Below are 16,332 nucleotides of genomic sequence, written 5' to 3'. Positions count from 1 at the left end.
GGTTGATGGAAATAACCATTGTTACATTAGTTATATACTAAACAGTAAACACACGTCCTTGAAGCTAATTTTACAACCACTAACTAGTGTACGACAATAACATGAAGAGGGTCAAATTAAAGATTAAAAGCTAAGGAGAATATAAAGAGCTCCCAAACAGAGAAGAAATCCAGACAAAAATCAAAATAAGTGAATAAATGAATGCTCATCTGTTGGGGCTAGGGACAAGTAATAGGTTCTGAAGCCATATCCGGGACATGATTCTCATTGTGACCCACCATTGAATGGGTCCAGTCTAAGAATTTGCCCAGGCCAAAATCAGAGTGTTCAAGTGATAAGAATGCTTCTTAAGATTTCACCAAAAAATTCCTCACTATCCACATCAGTGAAGAAACAGGTCAAGGCAGTTATCATCTGGTCATGCTGATTTTACCAAGAAAATCCCTTCAATGGGATTGCAAAGGTGGTGCAATGGAAACAGGGTACTGAAGACTAGTGATGTGTCAATCAAGCTCTCACAGAAAATTTTAACTTCATTACGCTATTTAAGAAGTAATGAATAGATTCCACAAATGGAGGGGAGGAGAACAAAGTTTGTTGGTCCAAGCTACCTCCAACAGAAAAGAGCCAATATTTGAACACTTGAACCCTAATGTGAAGTACAAGACCAGAATACGTTGGCATCCCTGAAAAAATAGGCATAGAACGGAAAGTTAAGTACCCTAGAACACCAATAAATCCAAGCCCACGTGGCTGACATGAGACTATGAGAGTGAGTACTAAGTGCTTTTCAGATCCATGACACTGAGATTATGTCAGAGGGGCTCAGGCGCAAGTATATGGCTTTTCCAGAGCACACATGTTTCCCAATTGCAAAATCACCTCCTCACCTCAACTGTTGTATTAGGAAGAACTCATTTATCTTTATCAAGGCTAATGCTTCTTCTGTAAGTGTTTTAAACGTATGGCACAAGCTACACATTTTCTATTGTATTCTATTCCAGCAGGTATTTTGTAAGGGTCGTCACTGCTAATTTCTAGATAGTTTTCACAGGTTCTCATTTCCTCGTTATAATTGAGTGAGTTATGGAGGTGTCACGAAAAATCATTCCATGCTTTGTATATATAGCGGCAGCTAAATGGATGAGGTTTTTCTCAGAATTTGTTACCTGATGGGAAGAATATGATATATAGTCCCACTTAGAACAGCATTAAGGTAAAACAAGACACTATTTAGAACAACATGAAGGTAAATTATCACACTCTCCGCGTATCAGTCCTGAACGATTGAGAAAGCATTTATGGTCAAGAATAACAATGAGGAAGATTTAATCAAGGAGACCATATCATGGTTACAATCACTACAAGCTCCAATTAAGCAACACAAGTGATTGCGCTAACAAAGTTCGCAGGTAACTGTCAATCCAGAACAAATCTCTAGATACCAATACATTGCTTAAATACACTAATATATCCCCATGCAATTCTTCTGCACACAGGGACATATAACTTATGAGTTAGTCTATATTCAAGTGGAAACCTGCTGCATACATGAAGCAGTGAACTTTGAGGGACATGAAGTGACCCATCAACAGATAAAGGAATTGGAATTCTAATAAAATTTTACGCTAACAGAAACCCCTCACCACTTCAGACTGATGCATCATAAATGGAATCAATATGCATACACAGCTGAAGACTTGAAGTTCGAAACACATATTCAACTAGCAAAATAGAGCAAAATTGCGCCAACATCCACATATTTTCATCAACGATGCCTATCAAGTCTAGTCCGAAACTTTGACCGAAAAATATTTTCTCCCTAGAGCACAAACTCAATCAATGAAAGAAGAGGTTGGGAAATCAGAAGAGGAGTTAGGGCTTCTTACCCCCATTGGACGGTGAGAGACTCGTAATCCCAGTACTCTTTGGGGCGGTGGACATTAACGTCGGTGTAGACACGAGCCTTAGACATGATGCGACGAGAATCGCTGGTCAAGAGGGAGGCACTGATCTTACCAGTGGTGCTGTGATAACTGCAAGTAGTTTTGGTTGCCGCCGTGCTGAGGGTGGTGTTGTTGTGGCAGCGAAGGAGAGAAGAAGAGGAAGAAGAAGAAGAAGAGGTGAAGAGTGGAAGATTAGGAGGCTGAGCTCCCGGAGCAAGCAATGCCAGTAGAAGCCCAACTAGCAAGAACCGGAAGCGTAGCAGAGGACCGCGAGTATCTTTCATGCATCAGAGTCCCCACCCTACATCCCGATATAAACCCCAAACCCCAACTAAAATGCTGCTTTTAAATTCCAAAATCCAAATCAATCTGGATTCTCTCTCGAATCGTCTCTCGACGCCTGGAAGGCTGGAATTGGAAAATTGAATCCTCTGTTGTCCATATGTCGTATTCTACAGCTAGCAAAACAAGAAAAAATAAAGGATTTTGATCCGAAAATTAAACCTGATGAGGGGAGAGAATAGAGAGACAAATGATTTTTCTTTCTTGGCCGAGATTATATTGCCCAAAATACCCTGTTCTTTGTCTCAATTACACGAAATTAACTACTATTTCCCTCCGAGCCCGAGTAGTCTTGAGTCCGACAAGGTCTAGGTTGGTCCAGGGTTACGATCATTTAGACCTGGGATTGAGCTGGGTTGAACTGGGTCTAAGTTTATGATTGGGCCGATCCATTTATCATAAATATGGTATAAAACGAAGGCCAGACAATCCTGGCAAACCTCAAAATGGCAAAAGTAAGAGTTGTCAAGGTCAAATAGGGCCAACCCAATCTAACCTAGCCTGTGGCCCAATCAGGATCAACTAACACCGGGATGGATTAATTATGGATTACTTTGAACTTGTCGACGTTGGGCCAAGGCAAGATATCCTTTAAAAAAAAAAAAAGAATTCTCCAGTGATGAATTTCCAACCCAGCTCAGTTGCAGCCTTAGTGATGATTTTCATCAAAATAAAAAAAATGGGGCCAATGAAGAGGACACCGATGATCAGAACAACCTGTCAAACCAGAAAAAAACCAATATCACGTGTCACATGTGCTACGAGGCTAATTAATAATCAGGTAATTATGTGGTTTTTTTACTTTATCATGAACTATTCACGTGGTTTCACTGATAGTTCGAAAAATCAAGTTTTCCCTTTTCACTCGAGAGAGTCAATCAAATTACGTTAAAAAAAAAAAGGTCTGGAATCATGAAGATTTGTCACTGTTTAATAAATAACCAGACTAGATCTAAGTCAGTTTGAGTTTTGATTGATTTGGAACTTTTGCCCTGAGTCTTTTTTTTTTTTTTTTTTATTAATCTGACCATCCTCCATCTACACCCCAACATCCCTCAAAAGAAACTAATAATACTTAATTGGATCGAGTTTTCTTTCATCATGGGCAATCAAGGCATGGAATGGGGGAGGGGATGCAATTTTTGGAACCTAAGAACACGTATTGAATTTCACCACATGGTTGAAGAAAACTTTATCTCACTTAATTTAGTAAGGCCATAATTGTTGTATTCATACTCAATTCAATGCTCTCAACATTACAATGCAGCAGTTGATACAAACTACCCATCTTCTTACTAGATCTTATGCAAAAAAATATAATGAAAAAGAATAAGAAAAAGATTTTGACCTTTATTTTCCAAACTATTTATCTCTAATTTATATTATTAATTAATATCTCATGAATGGTAGCTTTCCTATAGCTATCATGTTAATATAAATGATATTGTTCAACCTAATTATCAATTAATTATTTATTACATTTTTCATGGCAAATGATTTATTTTTTAGGATGTGGGCCATGTGGCCCACCTAATGATGTGGCAAGTGCGACTTTGGATTGAGATGACAAAATCTAATCGGGTCTGTGTATTATAATTTCAAAAGCCGTATTCAATTTGAAAACCTTCTATTGGTACTTTTCCAAATTCCTTTGTGTTTTTGGACTATCCATTTGTTTTCAACTTTTTTAAGAGTTTTAATTTCCTCCATCTTATTGGGAAATCAGAGGAGTTTGGGCTTCCTAGTTCTTTCCCCCACTGAACGGTGAAGAGACTCGTAATCCGAATGCTCTTTAGGTCGGAGAGCATTAACCTTCGGCGTAGACAAGAGCCTTAAACATGACGCGACGAGAATCGCTGAACAAGACGGAGGCACTGATCTTTCCAGCGGTGTCGTTGTTGTACTTGTCGCAGCAAAGGAGAGATGGAGAGGGAGAGGGAGAGGGAGAGGAAGAGGAAGAGGAAGCGAAGAGTCGACAGTGTGCCAGGGGTCTAAAATTGGGCCTTGTCGACCCAGGCCCGCCCTGAGCCCGAATGTAGCCTGGGGTGAGTTACCCTGACCCTGAAGGTGCATTGAGGCTGAAATTTTTTTTCCCCTGATAATGGGTCAGGTCAGTGGAGGCCTTGGACTGAGCCCAGCCTGTTCTGGCTCAACCGGCCATACCTTCTTCTTCTCCCAGCCTGGTCCAGCCCTTGCATGTTGCATCTTTCTTCCTCTTCCAAATGGTTAGGCCAATCAGAGTCGGCCCCACTTGGCCCTAAGGGTGGGTTAGAGTTGGAATTTTCAAGCCTTAAGTTAAGGCCAGAACGGCCAAGACCTAGGCTTAACTAAAAGGAATTAGGGTTGGGTTGGGATTATGAAAAGCCCTAGTCCAACCAAACCTTGTTGCAACCTTAATTAAGAGGTTGAGCTCTTGACACATTCATGCCAACATAAGCTTGACTAGCAAGGACGGAAAGCTTATTTGACAATTTATGATAGCAAGGGAAGTTGGTTCTTTTCTCCCTCCATCCTCTTGTTCATGTCTCCCAAAATGCATGGTCTAAGCATCATTAGAGGAATAATGCATACACTAAATATCCATTCCATGCCAAGCTTTAAGAATTTGTAAGTCAGGGTTGGAATTGGATGAAACCCTACAATTGAAATCAAGAAGATAAAGCAAAGATTGAAGACAATTAGTAAAGCAACTAGCTTGAAATAAGTGTAGCGTTGAGCATAGCCCCCAAATTGTTTTGTCTAAGATTTTTGTTAAGTTTGTCTCAAATTTTTGACTAGTTTTGAATAATGACTCGCTCTATCATATTTTGGTAGTGATCTGAATGAGAAGTTTTCTAAGATTTGTGATGGAAGCAAATGCTCAACCCCTGAGCCAAACATTGTTTTGGTATGGGGGCGTGGGGGCATAGCGGAATGGTTCGACTTGATCGATCGTGACTTGATGGGTCGACCTGCGACTTGGATGAGTGTATAATGTACTATCTTCGTGTAGAGCAAGGCATTGTAATTTGAGGGGATTTCGAGCTACGTTTTAGGGCAAATTTTATCTCCGCTGCTTGGGTGTAATCTCTCTTCTATATAGTGAAACATCTTCTTCGCCTGAGGACATAGCATGCCACATCGGTGTGTAAACCTCATTAAATCCCTATGTTATGCATATCTGTCTTGGTTTATTTTTGTATTTGTTGGTGTTTGTTTTAATAATTTTCTATTCCTTATTTGGTTTAGGACCCCGCCCACCTTGTCTAACCTCCTCCCACCCCCCCCCCTCCCCCAAAAAAAAAAAAAAAAAAAACCCAAACCAAAAAAAGATAAGATGAAGAAGATTTTGCTTATCCCTTGTTTGGAGTCACATGGTTCCTATGTCTAGAGGCAAGCTCACAAAATTACTTCTTCGCCCCCAAAAGAAGTCAAGAATCTCTTTTATATTTATGCTTTAACACACACTCTTATTGGCTTCCAAGATAATGGATAAGCCACAAGATCAAGTAGTGACCTATTTATCATTTTTTTTTTTTAATTCATTCAATAAACTCAGGGAAAGGTATTTCTTTTCCCCAACTTATTTTGTCCCTATTACTAATATAAAAAAGAAACCATGGCGGATCAAACATGAATAATAGATGATTCAAAAAGCGTTACAGGCGGATCGGACTCGATCGATTCGAATGTAATAAGCCAATAACGATCGGTATCGGTCGGAAAGCTACCTGTTAATGTGAAAGAAGGCAAACATGTCGGTAATAGCTACGTGTCGCGAAATCAAGGCAAGACCTAAACTCGTGGAATGCATGGCAAAGAGCCCATCAGCAGAAGTCAGAGGGCGGCAACTTTTTTTTTTTTTAAATCTTTTCCCATTTCCCCAAAGAGTATAAAAACTGCATCGACACATGTCTTACTAAACTCCTCCCTTCCCTCTTCATTGTCGGTTCAATTCATCATTTTACGGGGAAAGACCATAGACCGAAAGAAGTAACCAATGAGCAGGGGCAGATTCATGAGGAATGGCGGCCAGGCCTGCCTCCGTCGGCTGCTGGAGAGACGCTCGGTACTCGATGTCTATGTTTCAACTGAAGCTGCTGCTCCGACTCTGTCAAAGCAACAATCGAGAGCTTTCGCTCGATCCCCTGTTCTCTTCAGGAGGTTCAAAGAGTCGGAAATTACTTCTCCTGTCTATGCTTCTTCACTGTCTTCTTCATCTTCGAAGATTGGCTTCGTGAGTTGGTATTTGGGTAAGCTGCAGTATCGTCCTGTCCTCACCAAAAGCGTCACTTCTGGCATCATCTATACGGCTGCCGACTTGACCTCCCAGGTAAACCCTAGTTTTTCATTGCCATTCAAAATGTCTTTCATTTGAGGCTGGTAGAAAGCTTCTTACGCAGTGGAGTACTGAATATGATTTTAATTGCGTGAACGGGACTTTAAAAAAAGAAAGAAAGTAAGAAAGAAAGAAAGAAGAACAAATGAAAACCATGGAATTGGCGAGTTCAAAAGATAAGATTGATGGAGGAGCCTACTTGAAATTTAGAAGGTCTAGTACGAGATGATAGCTTCTTTCGTTTCTGCTCCCAGCAAGCTGGATTTGAGACCAAGCTCATGCCGCTTTGCTTCATTCCATGAGAAAGAAACCATAGCAGTCCGTTTGACCCCCAATGCCTAAGCAGTATAGGCCGGTTCTTCTTGTCTTTCATTTTATTTTTTCTTCTAAGGCGTGTATGATGAGCCTAATTAGTTGGTTTCCAGAATTAGGGTTCCTATCGCCAGTGTAACCACCTAGCAGGTTTTGAAAAAAGAAAAGAAAAAAGAATGGTCTCGAAACGGTGAAATAATGTAATTGGGCATAATTGGTACCAGTGTAGTTAATGGAGTTATGATGTGTTATTATCGTCGCCATGATCATAATCATCTATTTTTTGCCACTTATGTCATGCAATAATTGAAAACTTTTTTACCATATAAGCTATCTTCTTTTCAAGAGGAAAGGAGCTTGTTTAATATTTGTATTTAGTTTTGAGTTTAGATTTGTAATGGGGGACAAGACCAGGGTTTCCAAGACTTTTAGTTGCTCATATAAAGAAAATAACCTTGTGTAGGTTACTTGTTCTTTTCCATTTGTGGCAGGTGTGAATGAATATCTTTGGTCAAGTTTGTTGCCATTATGTGTTATGTCATTTATCATATTTCTTTTGTTCTCGGGGTTAGACATATTTTTGAAATCTTACATACAGGGCAAAGAATTTGAGCATGTATACACATAAGCTCTTGGGCAAAGGTAGGCTTCTGTCCTCCTTGGAATCTATGTATGGCACATCTACTTGTGCCATGTCAGGTTGGACGGGGCTAAAATTTGGTGGACAGATAGATCCCAATGACCCCTGCTCACATGTTTCAGCCAAATAGAGTTTGCCAAGTGCTAAAGTGGAGTATTGAGAGAACCTAGAAGGCTAGAACTACTAAGAGTGTGCATGCCAATGCATGGAAGTGTTTAGGATGCAATTTGGGTTTGAAGTTTAAGATCTTTTCCAATCCAGACCTTTCCTTGATGTCAAACAAGAGGAATTGGGACATCATCCTTCAACATGTCACGACTAGCTGTGCTATCCATAGAGTACATGTTGGGCAGTCCGTCCAGCCTCCATTTTAGTGAAATGTGTTAATTAGTTTGGTTTCATCTTATCCATAGTTATCATTGGCAACAAGGCTACCCATGGCGGTGGCCAAGCGCCTAAGCTTATATAGTGCATATTATGTAGGTTTTAATGTTCTATTGTATCAGGCCCTAAAGAGATGGAATGATGGATTGGTAAGAAAAGAAAAGGAAAAAAGAACATAGGCGACACCAAGGTGATCAAGGCGGGCACCTTTTGTGCAAAAGGTAAGGTGAGAGCAAGCCTAGCCTTTGGAAAGCACCTTGTGACGCCTTGACAACTATGGCTTTAGCGGTTTGGTTACTAATTGGTTCCGACTATAATGGACCCAAGCTTAAACCGAACCGATTATTAGCCAATTCCAAGTTCCCAAATAGTTGGTTTCACTTACATGATTTGTTATTGGTTTTGGTTGAATGGTCACAGTCAGTTCCAGACCAGACCAGACCAAAACTGTCTTTTCACCTCCTTCTCTTGCACTTCCACTTGCTCATCTCTCCCTCATTCTCATTCTCATTCTCATTCGATCCTCTCTCTTTCTCTCTTTCGCTCTTTCCCTCCCCCTCTCTCATTCACACTTACACTCTGTTTCTTCCTTCATTTGCATGACATAGTAAACTCTCAAGATGAAGCCACAACTAGAGAAACTTCAAAGCAATTTGATCTGGTGAAAATTAATAATTAAAATGGAGAGATAGTTAGAAATAAGAAGTATTAGGGTTAGGGATGAGGGAAGAAGAGAGAAGAGAGGAAGGAAGAAGAAGGAGAGAAGATGAGAGAAGGAGAAGGGAGATGAGGGCAAAGCGTGAGTGAGCAATATTGCTCTTCCCTCATATATTATGTTCAAACTCGTGACTTGGGGAAATTACATAGACCTCCCTAGGGAGGTGAAAGGGAAAAAGAAAATACAGTGTAGGATAACTTAATATAAAGACAGTTCCTAAAATATCCTTATTGCATAAACTCCAACGGAGATTTCACAAGCCCATCAAATCCACTCTAACCACAAGATAGAGAGGTGGCTGCCTACCTATGGAGGAGGGAAGACATGCCATCGGACACCAATGAGTAATGAGTGGTGAAACCTCCACAAATGTGAGATCCACCCCACCAGATCATGAAACCCTCTGCTGCCTATGTTGCGACTCCACTAACACCAACTTCTGCTTCTACAACAAAAAGAACCTCTCCTAGCCCTGTCACCTTTTCATGTCTGGCGGCAGCCTATGCAACATCCTTGTCGGTGGCGGCACACCACAAGAAATCCACCAACTCCGGCTCCGAAAACTTCTCCATGTGCTGAACTTCCACCACCACCACTCCAGCCGCCACCTCCAAGGCCGCCACCACCATCGCCACCTACACCAACACTGGAACTGAAGTCGTCACCTTGGCCACTTCCTCAACCGAAGCTTCCATTGCCTCCTATGCCAATCGAGTAAATGTCTGGATGCACAAAATAGATCCAATGCTTCCGCGAAAGATTGAAATCATGCGATCTTGTGAAGAATCAGTTCAAGCTAACCTGATGTGAACTCCAGATCTTGAATGTGATTTTGACTGATTTGGGTAAGGGCTTCGGTTGGGGTGGTTGGGTTGCTCCATGTTGTTGACGGCAGCTGCAAGCTCCCCTCTCCGTCCCACACTCTTCAGTCCCTCTATTTCTCTCCCTTCCTCTTGAATATTCTCGAAACTTCTAAGATTTTATTCAGTTTTTATCAGTCTGGAGTTGATGGTTTATCAGTTAAATCAACCAAACCAAATATTTTTTTGCAATATCCAAAATCAAAACTGAACTGTTTTTCCTTAATGGTTTGGTTTGATTCAATTCGTAACATGAGCGATTTGAGTATGGAATCTTCATCATTCCTTTGCCTTTGTGAATGTATGGCATTATAAGAAACTTGGAATCAGGGAATTTTGCTTTTTCCCTTAACATCTGCTGATACATATGCTATGTTCCTTATTTGTAGGAGTTATCTAATATGAGTTAGGTTATTTAGTATCAATTATTTAATAGTGGTTATCCATATGGGTGGTTACTACTATGTAGGGAGTGATTTGTATGGTTGTCTGGTAGTTAATAAAATTATTGGGAAGTTACTCTTGTAATGGGACGAGTAGTTTTGAGAGGTTATAACTTATTGTAATTGTTATTTATATGGATAAGGAATGAAAGGAAAATGAAGAAAACTTGAAAGGATAAACAATGCTCTAACGAGTAGGAGGCGCTTCCCTCAATGGAACCAATGACCCCAAGCTTCGTTTTAGCGATTCTATCCAATTACCCTATTTTATTTCTTTTCTCCCGTACCCTATTTAACTCTCCTTCTCATCTTATCTCCTCCCCTCTCCAGTGCATGCATCATCTGGTCAAAGTGTTGTTTTGACCAAACTGGTCAAACAGGTTTCCTAGTTTCCAAGATCCTCTTGTCATCGTTTCGTAAATAAGAGGTTGGCTCAGTGCATGTTTTCCTTTTTGCTCCGTCTGGTTGGGAGTGATGTGGGAAATGAAAATTAAAATGAAAAATAAAATGGAAAATTTTGTAATTATTGGCAATAACTGAATGTGTAACTAACTCAAAAAGTTTCTAAACCTAGTAAATAATTTTTACTCCACTTTTCTTCTAAATTCCTTAGACTTGAATATTATATATATATATATATATCGATAGACGGGGGAAAAAAATTCCATTTGAATAGTTTAATTACCAAATACAGTCATGATTAGTTAAACTTACACAGTCATGATTAGAAGTGATTCCTTTTTTTTTTTTTCACCTTAACTTGAATAGGAAAAACTTTCTAAATCTAGCAATTAAGTTTTACTCTACTTTTCTCCTAAATTCCGCAGACTTCAATAGGAAAATCAAATTCCATTGCCTTTTGCAGCAATCTGGAGATGATTTGTATATGGTTTTGAACTGTTAGTTTCAGGCCTCCTAAACTGTAAGCGAGCCATTTGCCTTGGTGCCTTTTTCCAAACCATAATAATTAATTATTGGTGGCTGATTAGCAGACATCTGCGTGGGATCTTCTAACTCAATGACCCATAGAGCACACACACTGCTATTATATTTTTATTTTATATTTATTTTGATGAATTACATACACCATGTTGGATGTCAATAAAAAATATTTTCAAGCACTACACTTTCATAAATCACTTAATACTGAATATAAAAAAAAAAAGTCCTTGGTAGCCATAATGATTTCCAAAGTTACCTAGTCTTTTTGTGGTATCCAGTTACATAGGGTACATTTCTTGGATATTTATTAATACTTAATTTTTTTTTCTGCTGTATCCCGGCTACTTTTGTAGGTCTTAGGCATGTGTTTCACATTCTTTAAGGCTCAAAAGATGTATTCTTGACAAATGTCATGGTTCAAAATTGATTTCTATACCAGTTTTGATTTTGATCAAAATGGAAGTAAAATTTAGAAAGAGGAAATTTCATAAGTTCACATATAGAAAACTTATTTTCTAATTCCCCCAATAATGCAAACTTTCACCTCTCCTTTGCCCTTGGCTTTTTAAAATGCCAAGATTATCCCTCAATGGCACATTTTTCACAATTTTTTTACACTTCACTTTTAATTTTTTTAATCTTAATGTCAATATGGACCCCCTCAATTGTGTGGGACATATTCTCTATAATTTCATACCAAATTAGTGGACTAATTAATGAATCTAATTATTGTAGTACATACTTAGGCTAAATTAATACGTTGATAGAAAATGTACTATAATATTGGTCAAACTGCATCACATGCATCAAATACGATACCTTGTTGGATTGAGGTTGGCCATGCAGACATTATAATAAAATATTGGAAAAGGCTTTCTGAGCCTAATGCTTTCTCTAAGCCAATACATATAGGTATTTTTTAATAATATTTTTTCTTTCTTAAAAAAAAAAAAAATGACAATGTGTTTGTGTAGGATGCACCGTAAGCTTAGTGAACCCTTCCTTACCCATAAAATATATACATTATAGTGATAATTTAGAATTAATAATTATAGAATACATAGTTACTTCATTTTAATATGTATTTAGGAGATAGATTTGAAGGTGAAGTGGAAAGAGAGTGAAAATATGCCATTGATGGATAATTTTGGCATTTTAAAAAGCCAGTGGGGAAGGAGAGGTGAAACTTCGCTTTATTGGGGAAAACCAGAAAAAGAAGTGTTTCTTTGGGAGTGACAAATTTTTCCAAAATTCCTTTCAAATTTATGAAATATTAAAAATGTGCCTTCGTCAATAACTCAACTCAAGTAAGCCCCGTTCCCCGACTTCCAGCTGCTCTAACTAAGCTCACCTGGTCCAATAGTTAAAGTATCGAAATATCATCTCAGAAGGAAGGGGGGGGGGAAAGGAATGTCTAACTGACAATTTGTTGAATTAAAAAAAAAAAAAGGCTGGATTAACCAACTTGTATTTCTCGTTCAAACAGGTAGTGAGACAAGGCGCACTAATTCTTTTGTTATTCACTCTTAGTTTTTATATGTGTTTGCATCTGTTCAATAATTACTTCTCTATTGTATGTCACTGGGTGCTGATTGTAAAAAAAATTCCATCATAAAATGACTCAGGCTGCTTCAGAATCTTTTGACCCAATAAGGACTTTGCGTATGGGTGGGTATGGAATGCTAATTGTAGGACCGTCGCTTCATTTCTGGTTCAACTTTGTGTCCAAAATCCTTCCAAAGCGGGACGTGGTCACGACCTTTAAGAAAATCATCATTGGGCAGACTGTCTATGGACCTTTCATGTCTACTATTTTCTTCTCTGTGAATGCAGCTCTACAAGGTACACTAAAATATAAATAGAATAGCACTTCAAAATTCTTTCTTTTGCTCTGTTGATTATATGGTTTGACTGTTTTGCAATGATTTTCATATGCTTCGCCTAATTTTCATCCTACATCATTGAATTTTAAACTTTTCACAAGGAGGGATTTTTTTATTTATTCCATGTTTGTCCATGATTTTGAATCAGAAGAGAGATTTGAACTGGTAGATCTGTTCTCTATCAATAACTGAACCGGATCTTGTGTATCACGAGGGCCTTTTCTATTTTGAGTGTGTGTGACAAGAGTCCTACATATTGTTTTCTGGTCTCTGTACCTGCGATGTATGGGATGTCTGAATAACCCATTAACTTTTCTTTTGAACTGTAGAAGATTTTAGAAGAAATCCAACATAGAGAATTGCTCTGGCTACTGATCATGTTGTATCAGTTCAAGTTGTGTCTAGACATGAATATAGCACTTGACTCTGCTCAAACACAACTCAAAAATTAATGGGCCAACCGTGCGTAACACATTTGGTGAATAGTTAGTGTTTGGATTGGCACGAAACATCATAGGATGACATGCAATAATAATATATAAAATGATAAAGCAATGTTAAGAAATCCTAGTAAAATGGTTAATGGGTTTCTGTGTTGTTTTCGGGTTGGTGGTTTGATCTGAATCCAAAACATCCAACCTGAACATGGATTTACAGGTCATGTTCTTATGGGGATCCTTCTCTGCTTTGGCACTGTGGAAGGGAGCATATAGCATGTTTCTGCTTTTTGATTGTGCTCTATACTAATATTAGAAGTCTCATAAATTAAGAGTTGATAATTAAATTAATCACTCCTCCAGTAATCATATCCTCAAAATTTTCTTGTTATGCTTGCAATGGGAGCATATAAAGATAACTTCCAAAGAACCTTACCCTGTACAACTTAAATTTCATTAAGATGTGAGATCTGAAATTTCAGCAAGAGGGTGAAGTGCTAGTGCAACCCAGTCACGAAGCTTCAACTACTGCAGGGTCTGGGAGGGGCAATATATGCAGCCTTACCCCCTCTGCTTCGCAGGAGAGGCTGTTTCCAAGTTTTGAACCTGTGACCAACGTGTTGCAATAGTGCAACTTAACCGTTGAATCTGATCTCAACTGGATTGGACAATAATCCTGTATGATCCTGGAAGAATTGGATTGGCCTTGCTGATACTGATTCAGATCAGGTGATTTAGACTAGGACCAGGCAACTTTGAAAGTTAAATCCTTGCTGAATTTCTGACCCATAGTACTGAACAAGTGGTATAAATGTAAGTTGTAATACATTGGTTAATCACCTTATGTAATTGATGGCTATCATCTAAGAGGAGGAAGCCCCTTTTTCTCTGTAGTTTTCTGATTGGTATCAGATAAGATCTCTATGGGAGGGATTTACCTGCATGGTTGTGCAAAACGAAGGAACTTTGCATGGGTGCCTTGTTCTGCCATGTGGAAACTCAGATGGGGCTGAAATTTTGGACAGAGAGACCCAAGGTCCCCTGTTCACACATCAAGTTTCAGTTGAATCAGAGTTGGCCATAGGCAAAACAAACCATTAAAATATTCAGGACTACTAAAAGTGTGCATCAAGCATGGACATACATGGGAATGTAAATGATTGGTTTTGAGGCTGGAATTTAGATGTGGCCAATCTAAAACCATTTTCCAGATTTTCAATGGTTGGATTTGTCACATTACTCTTTCATGTGGCAGAATAAGGGGCACTGTGCAAAGATTCCTCATCTTGCAATTTTTTTTTTTTGCTAAGATTCCTTATCTTGGATGGCCGTTCAAGAAATTTTTTTCCAATAATATATTTAAATATCAATGGATGTTTCTAAAAAAGTGTTAATAATTGAAATGTAAGGAAAACCATTTCAATTAAGGTTCTTTCTGTTTCATTATTTCTTCAAAATCTGGGGTTTTTTGAAATTTCAAGCAGATGTATAGGTTCCAGGTGAAGTTGAATTGTAGTTCAGGATCAGAATTTAGAACCTTGCCTGGATTTTGAGAAAATGATGTGAATGATCTGTTGAACAAGGCAATGTTGTAATACAATTGCTACCTTGTTTCCTTAAGATGGTGCTTGTCTAAAATATATTATCGGGTCACGGACATTCTATACTTTTCATAGTATTTTTCATCCTTCTTAAATGGAACCTGGAATTTTCTTGGTACGATACTGCTCCCTGTACAATTTTTCTTTTTTTGGTCTGTGCTGGGAGTTGAATATGGTTTTAACTTTGAACATCTTCATAAACATTGATTCTTCAGAAAAGATAGGTCAAGCTGCATGCAGGTCATTGTTTGCAAGTTGACAAACCCTATTCGTAGGAAGTGACTTCTCCTTAATTTTTGTATGGTTTCGTGTTGATCACTTTTTGCTTCAGCTGAACAGTCAGGCTGACCAAAATACAACATCAATCATTTCAAGAAAGATATCTCTTACAAAAAGCGAATGTTGAAGGCTTGCATTCATGCTTCACTGATGTGCGGCATAACTGGAATTGTTGTTTAGTAGTTTGGATAAACTGTTACTAAATGTTTGTCATGTGTGTCAAGTGCAGGTGAAAATGCTTCTGAGATTATTGCCAGATTGAAGCGAGACCTGCTTCCTACGTTGAAAAGTGGTCTTATATACTGGCCTGTTTGTGATTTTGTCACGTTCAAATTCATCCCTGTTCACTTACAGGTATTTTTGAAAATACTTTTGTTTGCATCTCATGTGGAACGGTTGCTTGAGCCAAGTAAACAATGAAGGGATTGACTTGAACTGAATTGGTCTGCTAAGGAAATTTTACTACTTTGATTCAACTGTATTGGCCTTGTGGACTTCTTTCTTGACCGTTAGTTATAGGTTTCTGAACAAAGAGGGTTTAGGTTGGTGGAATTGTTTGACTGGCTCAAATATCATTATGAGGTCTTTAAGGTGGCACATGTTGAATGGTTAAGCCCGATTCATTTCTTGCTAGTGCATCATGTGTGGTTGCATGATACTAATCTTGATGTGGTGTAATCAATTGTCTATGCTTTCTGATTTACAGAAGGACAAACTATGCCTTTTGTGTCTCATTCCTTTTCCTCCATTTTGCAGCCGTTGATAAGCAATTCATTTGCATATTTGTGGACCATTTACCTGACATACATGGCAAGCTTAGAGAAAGTAAAAGCGGATTAGCGTCTGGGCAAATTTTTTGAAATCCCAGCATCAATTTCATGATCCAGGGAACCTCAGGTCACACCAGCATGCTGCCATGGAAGTTAAGAAAACAAATTTCAGTGTCTGCATGGCTCCCTGAATACCAGAAGGCATGTTTAGGTGCAGTATTACTTAAGAGGGGACTGATAAGGCAAACCGTGAGCATCAGTCCCAGTTAATGCTACAGAAGAACTGCTAGAACATTTTTACAGGATTCATACAATTGTAACTTTTTGGGTTCTTACAAAGGGGTGTAACATGATGGATTTTGGGAACAGTTAATTCTTTGTACCTTGAACAAATGTTTAGACATACCACTTATCTCTTTGTTTGCAGTAGTTTTCAGGGAATTGTTATTTCTGCTCA

General features: G+C 38.7%; 2 protein-coding genes across 3 annotated transcripts in view; one reads left to right on the top strand and one right to left on the bottom strand.

Annotated features, from left to right (window-relative positions):
* The window catches only part of LOC122072892 (casein kinase II subunit alpha-2-like), a 13,144-nt gene extending 10,783 nt beyond the window's left edge, over nucleotides 1-2,361 (bottom strand). Inside the window, exon 1 of one of the 2 annotated variants that reach the window (XM_042637324.1) lies at nucleotides 1,890-2,361. In XM_042637324.1, coding sequence (XP_042493258.1) covers nucleotides 1,890-2,230 — 341 coding nt within the window. In that variant the 5' untranslated portion in view covers nucleotides 2,231-2,361. The remainder of the gene's footprint in view (nucleotides 1-1,889) is intronic. The other variant, XM_042637323.1, reaches the window with a different exon arrangement.
* Nucleotides 2,362-6,130: 3,769 nt separating this feature from the next.
* Nucleotides 6,131-16,332, top strand: LOC122072893 (PXMP2/4 family protein 4-like). The gene is made up of 4 exons (XM_042637325.1): nucleotides 6,131-6,600; nucleotides 12,531-12,747; nucleotides 15,335-15,459; nucleotides 15,862-16,332. Exons 1-4 carry the CDS (start codon nucleotides 6,268-6,270, stop codon nucleotides 15,943-15,945), a joined length of 759 nt encoding a protein of 252 aa, XP_042493259.1. The 5' UTR covers nucleotides 6,131-6,267; the 3' UTR covers nucleotides 15,946-16,332.

This window comes from Macadamia integrifolia, chromosome 3 (assembly GCF_013358625.1).
Source record: "Macadamia integrifolia cultivar HAES 741 chromosome 3, SCU_Mint_v3, whole genome shotgun sequence".
In the NCBI taxonomy this organism is placed as follows: domain Eukaryota; kingdom Viridiplantae; phylum Streptophyta; class Magnoliopsida; order Proteales; family Proteaceae; genus Macadamia; species Macadamia integrifolia.
Note: the sequence above shows the minus strand (reverse complement) of the source record. Positions and strands in the feature narration are given on the sequence as shown.